Raw genomic sequence first — 7,978 nt, 5'->3', positions numbered from 1 at the left:
CAAAGTAGTTCTAAGAAAAAGCGTATCATCTCTGGAAGAAAATGTGTTATGTGCAGGGCTTTTTTTCAGGGGGAATACGGGGGACCGGAGTTCCGGCATCTCTTGAAAATACTCGGCAATAGTGCTTGAAATTAATATGATTTCAAAGAATCTCATGTGTTTCTTCCTCATTTTCCTCTTGAGAGTTCCACCACCTCTTTTCCCAGAAAAAAAACCCTAGTTATGTGGAAGTCCTTTGTGAGAAGATCTCTGGGTAAAAATGCAAATACTTAAATGCTCCACCATGTTCTACTAGTGTGTGTATTAAAAAGACAGTTACATAAAAAGCTTTTTAATAGATGTCTGAATCTCCTTGCTCTCCACTTTAGCCTTTTAGCTTTATTTGCTTCTGCTTTTTATATGACATCTCTACACTGCAGACTTACATTATAGTAATTACTGCCCCCGCTCTCTGGAAATGTTGTTCTGGGTGGAAACTAGGGCTCTCCCCAGACAAATTACAGCACTAGTTTCCAGGATTCAACCGAAACTGTGGCTATTATGCTGGTATAAAACTCAGGCCACTACCTGATTAAAACTCACATGTTGACTAAAATTTCATTCATCAATTGATTAAACCAGCCTCGCTTTGCAAATGAATAATAGTTCTGATGGGAAAAATGGTCTAGCTTTAGATACTGTGGTAGGGATTGTAGAAGCAGCTTTCTCGTTCATGTAAGAGAAATGATACCTGCCATTACCTGCAATTTTGTATATTTTTGTTAAAAATATGTTGATATTAAATGTTAAATATATTAAATTAAATATATTAAATATGTTATTAAATTTTGCTGTTAAAGGGGAGTATTTTAATTGAATAAATACTTATTAGATTACTCTTAACACTGCAACTCTTTACAAAGCTGTACCCATGTAACAAAAATTTTCATGGCCCCTTAAAGACCACTTTGCCAGAAGTATTTATATAGTCAATCTCCCAGCCACATCTGTTGTTTTATGAACGTAAATCATATCACAGAGACAGTGAGACAGGAATATTTTGTGTTTTAATCACAGAACTAACCCAATTTTTGACCAGTGTGGTTTCCACTGTGCAAGCCATATATGACCTCAGCTTCCAGTCCTAAAGAAATGCACCATACAAGTGATTAATTTAGATACAGTTTTATTTAACAGTAACATACAGTATATAAATAGGGGTAAAATACTTTTATACAATATTTCACATTCTGACAGTCAAAAAAAGAGCAAGTCTATGAGTGTCTGCAAAATTGACACTGACCCCGCCCCCCGCCCCCACCCAAAGACAATGCACAGAGAAATAAGCAAGTGGTAGGAATAGAACAAATACATCTGATCTGAAGAGCAGTAACCAAGGGGAGGAAGAGCCACAGGAGTACAAAGCACTGCGCTCCTGAGGGGACTAGAGGCATCACGAGTTCTTATGGACACAGACACACTGACAAGTAACTAGCATTGTCAGTTTAAGCTGTTGCGTCTAGGTGGTTTCTACAAAGCTACGTCACCCCTCCAAACAAAAGGAAGTCAGGGGCACTCTGCCAACATGATATCTGGGGGAGCCAAAAGTGTAAGTCTGAAACATGGCTATGAGACTGCTCTGAATAACCAAAAGCCAGATGGCAGTTATGGAATGTAGAAGTATTTCCAAACTAGTTTTTGGATTTGGAATCAGATTCATTTTGGGAACAGTTGCTTCTATTAGCATAAGGGGGCTTCAGGAATAAACAGGCTAGATTCCAAAGTACTAGATCTCAATCCCCCTCTTTCACCAGCTCATATACTGTTAAGCAGCCAACATCTTAGATCTCACACTTTTACAAACTGAGCGAGAAACAGTGAATGTGTTATAGAACCTTAAGATGGGGGATGAAGAAAATTGAATCTGCAGTCCATTCACCGAACTCTGCAGATCTTACTAGAATGTCACTGCTGGTTCTCACAAGTCCACATCCATTGCTCTGGTTTTTTTTTTAACTAACTAGCTTAAAGAAATATGAACACAGTTTCAGCCCAGTTCCAAAGGGGATGTCATGTCTCTCCTCCTCACCCAACACTGGCAATAGATGGTCTCTCTTGAAGTGAATCCAGAGCCTAGGTCCATCCTAATAAAGTAAGCCCTGCACAGATTCCTGTCGCTGACCAAGCTAGCTGTGGGTAGATGCCTAAAAGTCACATGGCTCAGGCTGCAAAGAGATGTGAGACTGGGAAAGCCTGCCTGGATCTTTCCAGCATCTTCTAAAACTTAATTACAGCCGCGTAAAGCCATAATTTGTATTGGGGCTATGCAGAAATGGGAACAGGGCTTTAACCCTTTCACACTCTGCACAGTTTTGCACAATGAAAAGATGGGTGCCTGTCTTTTTTTCCTTTTAAAAAAAACCCTAACAATAGTGCAAATCTTGTGGTTTCAGTTACCAAAATCTTGCAGGGATGTAAGGCTTAACCCCCACCACATCCTCCCCTTTCAGCCTTGATGTAAACTGGGACCCTACGCAGCTGCAATTTGTCTTCAAGAGACTGCGGGAGATCAGTGATCTCCCACACATGTAGTCTGGCTCGCAGGCTTGTAATACAGTTCCAAGTGCCTTCGTGAGGCAAGGAGAGGAGCCAATTTGACCAAGTAATTAGACATGTCTGAGCTGGGTGGGGCATTCCAATCCTGAAACATGAATGCCAATGTTAGAGCCCCAATACAGTTTTGTTAGCAGGGAATAATAATTCACTCGTCTGCAACCCAGGCAACCTAAAGGTGTTCACCAGCAAATACACCTGTATGTCTTAACTGAGAGACAAGCAGTTCCATCACATTCTGACTACTAACAGCCTTTTGCTTCCTGCCATTCTCTGGCCAGTTCGAAGGACCAAGAGAGCTCGGGAGTTTGCACACAAATCTCAGTGAGAACCACTCCTTTCTGTTTGGGCAGGAAAGAGAATGTCCTCCCTTGAGCACTCTTCTGAGAAATCATCACTCCCCTCCAGCGGTCACAATTAGCATTGCAGTACTAAACACCTTCCGAAGTTCAACTACAACAACCCTCTTCTAAAAGTGCTGCCTGATCACATAACCCTCTAAGAACTGCCACAAGGGAGGAACTAAAATACCATTTTCTTTTTTTTAAAAAAAGGGACTGAATTTAAAACTGCTCTCTTTTAACGTCTTGGCATCAAACCTGACCACATGAACAAGGAGGACTGGCTACATATTCAGAGGCAGTGATCTTGAGCCTATAAACTCTCTCCTATGCCTTCAGGGTTCCAGAATCTAGACAGCAGTTCCCAACTCTGCCCCATAATTCGTAATACAGATGTGTATTCCAGGGACTGAAAATCTAACAGAAGCAGATGAAACGCTACACTGCAGTAATATGAGATGGTGCAATCCAATAGCAACTACTATTTTACTAACATGGCAGCCTCATAGCTTGAGGATCAGCTGAACTCTAAGGCTGTTGGCTGGCCTTCGACTATACATGTCTGTGTATGGCCATCAATGCACAGAAGCATGGGGCTATGTTTTTATGGCTAATGTTACCTTTGAATTGAAGCTTTGTTTCAAAAGCTGCCAAAAAAACCATGAAATGATAGTAATTGCTTCCCTGAGTGGCAGCACCTTGGTATGGCAAGAGTATGGGTGGGCATAGCTTCTCCCCTTGTCTGCAGCTCTGTGGAGCAAATCCTGTTGGCTTGGCTTTGACTGTTCCTTAAATGGCTGCATTCAACTGTAAACACAAAAATGCCAATCAAATTGCATTGGATGGGGACCTGCTCGAAGCTTGAAGAAATGATCCGCCCTTAACTTTGCCCAATATGGTGTCCAGTAACCACATAAGATGTCCAGCTGTTGCCAGCAGCAAATGACAGCGATGCCAAAACATTCTGTTGGGCTACAGTCATTGCTGACATATGCCACTTTGGAAGCAACTTGCTAGCTTCTAGGGCAATGCATAGCTCATTGGTGGCCCATACACACCACACACTCATTTCTGGATCATAAAATGGGTCTTAGCTGAGGGCCAGTTTAAAGTACCCAAGTATTTTTGGTCTCTGTCCCCCCAGATGCAGAAGCTTTCATGTTCCCAGTACTCAAAATGTCCCTCAGTATTTGTGATGCCCAAGGCATTTCAAATAAGCTTTGCAAAAAGGATGCTTCCAACTGGAGCCATCTCTGTTTGCTAACAAGGCAATCCAACTGCAGATCATCTCCCATTCACCTTATTATCCCTGTGTGTTGTCTGCTCTTTGATCAACACTACTTGATTATTTGGCCCCTTTGGCCCACTTTGCGTTTAGTGGCTCCTGTAGTGGAGAGGGGCGGGCACTCAGGACAGCCACGACAGATGTGGCAGGTAGCACATGGTATGTGAAAGCAACTGTGTCAACACACAGCTCAATGTACAGTGGACATTCATTTTATTAAAGTTCAGTGATAAAACCAGCTAGCATTGAGAAGTGAAATGTAATGTGCACAGTCTGGACCGGAAGGGAAGATTCGGTTCCTTTTTCCATAACTCAATCCAGAGAGAAAAGTCTTCATCACTAATTGGTCTGAGACCCAGCTTAGGCAATCAGCAAAATCAAAGAGTAAAGCATATTCTGGACTGTACCATTTATGACTGCAAGGATTTTTTTTTTTAAAAAAAACACACATTTGGATGCTCCCCTATGTATTAACAGGAACACCAAAAAAAAAGTAGGGTATCAGGGAGAAGGTTAAGCTAGAACCATTCTCCCCAACACTTTGTTTTTCTGCATGTTTTAAAGCTCAAAAATGAGTATTCAAGCTTGCAAGCCCCACACAGTAGTCTCAAGTGGTGCACATCCAGAAAAATACTTTAGATGATGTTAATTGCATGAACTTACTGTAAGACCTACAAATGACAGTACAAATGTGTAAAAGTATGCAAACGTGGTGCCTTTACATAAAGTCCTGGCTGCTTCAGATGCAAGAGTTCAATACAAACTGTGCTCTCAGTTTAAACCACAGATCTTGTTTGAAATCTTAAGAGATCTCAGTATTTTTAATGGTCTGTTCAAAGTGATGTAACATAAATGAATATTTATAAAACAAATTCATGCGTTTCTAAAAGCAAATTCAACATACAGAAGCAGATCAGCGTACAGAAGAGGAAATATATTGGGCTCCACAGTTCACTGCTTCTGCGCTATAGCTAAGTTCAAATTGTAAGAACACATTTGCTCAGATTTGCAGAAAGGGAACGCAATGACTAAGGACACTCCAGTAGTCTTTAAGCCCAGAGCTGAGAAGCTACCCTTATGCAAGAGCGTGAAATCTACTAAGTCACAACTATAGCTATAGACTGGACAAGAACACACAGGGAAAGAGATTGTGTCCCTCCGTACAACTGCCTGTAATGGCGCCTCCAACTTTGCTGGAGGAGATCAGGAATATTGAATTAAGTTGGGGACGGGGCTCAACTCTTTGCCTGCCTGTTTCCACCATCCAAATCACTCTTCTCACGAGTGGATTTTCCTACCCTTGAATAGCAAGGGGGAAAGGGAAGAGGACATAGAAGAAGCTGGAAAAAGGCAAAGCACTGAAGGTACATACAGAAAGAAAAACCAACTGAGCACGGATAACACCAAACACACTCCTGTGGTGAAATGGTGTCTTGTGCTATACTGCCCATTGGGCCTATGGGGCTATAAGTATTTGCTGTGCATACACATGCCTGGAGAAGTGGTGTAACCTGACAAGGCAGGCTTCCGACTTCAAGGATTTCAGGTGTCTGGCTTTAAGCCCAGAAACCACCACAGCCGTGGCAGTCAAGATGATCAACAGCTGCAGCTGGGAGAGGAATTTCCATGCTACAACAGCCAAACTGAAACACCCCTTTCCTATCTGACAAAGGCCTGGTTTAAACATGCTGCAGGTGAAGGCAGAAGAACTCACCCATGGGACTTTGCATGTGTATCATTTAAATGTGGCTGTTACCCATGCAAGATAGCTATGTGGCAGTCTGTGTGAATGCAAAATCCCACAGGTTTAAGATCTTTTGCCTCACCAGCATCATGTTTCAGTCAAGCTTTAGATAGCACATGATGCAGCATGCAACAGAGATTAGAAGAACCCCAGAGGATGCTATGCAAGTGGTTCTTCAAAACTAAAAATTGGTGACAACCTTGGCTGGATGAACCCACATCTATAATGAAGGTTCTGTTTCTCAGACCCCCTGAAATATTCCATGAAATGACGTCTCATGCGAGATTCAGTATAAATATAGTTTTATACTCTGTACTCTTCTTACCCAATTCCACTAAAATGAAAGGAGTCTTTAAAAACTACTGAGTAGAATTTATGAATTAAAATCTAACCCTTCCCCTGTTCCTGCCCCAAAGGAAATACTCATTTGGTTTTGTTTCAGCTGCCTTCCAGAGCGATTTGTTTACTCTGGATTCAGAAAAGTAAAGATCTGCAAAGTTCTCTCTCCAATCTGGAGATTTTTTTTAAATGGCACAGCAGCAATTGTGTTTTAACTCCTTGTGGCCAACAGTTTCCCTGATGCACAAAATGCAGCAACGCCGCCATGACAGCAGAAAATACGCCTGGCAGTCCTGCTTGTTTTGGTAACGTGCAGTCAGATCACAAGCAGGGAGTCATTCTCCCATCTGACTGGGTCTTGGCTGCCTGACTGTGGCAATGAGCCCAGCTTCTTCTCTTGCTAGAACCACAGAGCCTGGGAAGCTCTGCGCAGTCCTTCCAGTTACCAAGCGACATCTACGTATGGGAAAACCACGTTCATGCAACTGGGGGGAAACCACCACCAAGAATGCATGCCAACGAGGACCCATGGGCACTCCAATATACAATGAAGGGTACAAAGGGAAAGAAATGCTCACTTCAGTACAAGCTGGACACTGATCAAGGCTCCTAGAGTCCTCACGAAACCTTCATATCAACTATAGTATGTGCCAGATTTGTCGCACAGTGAATGTGAAATGTGAACGTGGGGCTCTGGCTCATCATCTGCCTGCATTACAGAGACTCTGTTCAGCACATTTCCCCCCTTGCTCATTCTGCTTCCTGCCCCATTTGCTATTCCCCACATCCCCAAAGGGGGTGGGGGGAATGACAGCATCTTGAAACTTCCAACCTGCATGTCTGGAAGGTTAAAAAAACCCAACCCTGCAACTCCAAGGGGCTGTGAGAATACCTTTCATAAGACATGGTCAGGTTTCTCCTTCTATGCCACAGTTCCTTCTCAGCTAAAAAGTTCCATTTTGTTTCTTTGAAACCATAGCCATATAAATACATTTTTTAAAAAATTACAGAAATGCAAACCTTTTATATTGGGGGAGGGATAAAATGAGAGACATGAGGCCTGGTTATTGTCCTGAATCAGGCAAGCTGAGAGGGGATCTCCTTGGGTAGGGGGGATCTTGCCCACTTTCAGTCATATCCTGATGGCACAGCTGCCTACGCGTCTTCAGAACCAGGCAGCATGCCCTTATCGACAAGGTGTGCCTTTAATGTGTTGAAGATGTGCAGCTGCTGATCTGGACGCAGGGTCAGGAACTGCTGGATCAGTTTGCTTGGATTAGGACCCCTTGAATGAGGAAAAACAGGCACTCAGGGTCACATTTCCAGGCAGTGGAACCTTGACTGAAGATGCTCCCAGCTCTGGCATGAATTTCACGCTGCTAGTTGAGTTAATGGTACGGCTGAGATTGTACCATCTTATCTGTCCCTTTCAACCAGCCCCCTGCAGGTTCCCTACAAGGGAGGAACCCTTCACACTGGCTCTCATTTCTCTCCCCATCTAACATTTTCAGAACACAAGTTTCAGGGGCACAAAAATCAAACCGTGAGTGTGACATTCCTTCCCAACCTGGAACCTTTTCCTGTGTGTTTGTTTCCCCTCATCCACCACTATTCCTGTTCTTTTTTTGGACCGAATTTAAATTCCACTTTAGTTTTATAGCAGCATTTTAAGATAAT

The 7,978-nt window shown here is 42.8% G+C and overlaps 1 protein-coding gene across 1 annotated transcript in view; it reads right to left on the bottom strand.

Annotated features, from left to right (window-relative positions):
• Positions 1 to 1,148: 1,148 nt before the first annotated feature.
• CDS2 (CDP-diacylglycerol synthase 2) overlaps positions 1,149 to 7,978 on the bottom strand; it is a 55,679-nt gene continuing 48,849 nt past the window's right edge. Inside the window, exon 13 of the mRNA XM_054997465.1 lies at positions 1,149 to 7,586. Coding sequence (XP_054853440.1) covers positions 7,457 to 7,586 — 130 coding nt within the window. The 3' untranslated portion in view covers positions 1,149 to 7,456. The remainder of the gene's footprint in view (positions 7,587 to 7,978) is intronic.

Source organism: Eublepharis macularius, chromosome 14 (assembly GCF_028583425.1).
Source record: "Eublepharis macularius isolate TG4126 chromosome 14, MPM_Emac_v1.0, whole genome shotgun sequence".
NCBI lineage: Eukaryota > Metazoa > Chordata > Lepidosauria > Squamata > Eublepharidae > Eublepharis > Eublepharis macularius.
This window is presented reverse-complemented; position numbering and strand designations above follow the sequence as displayed.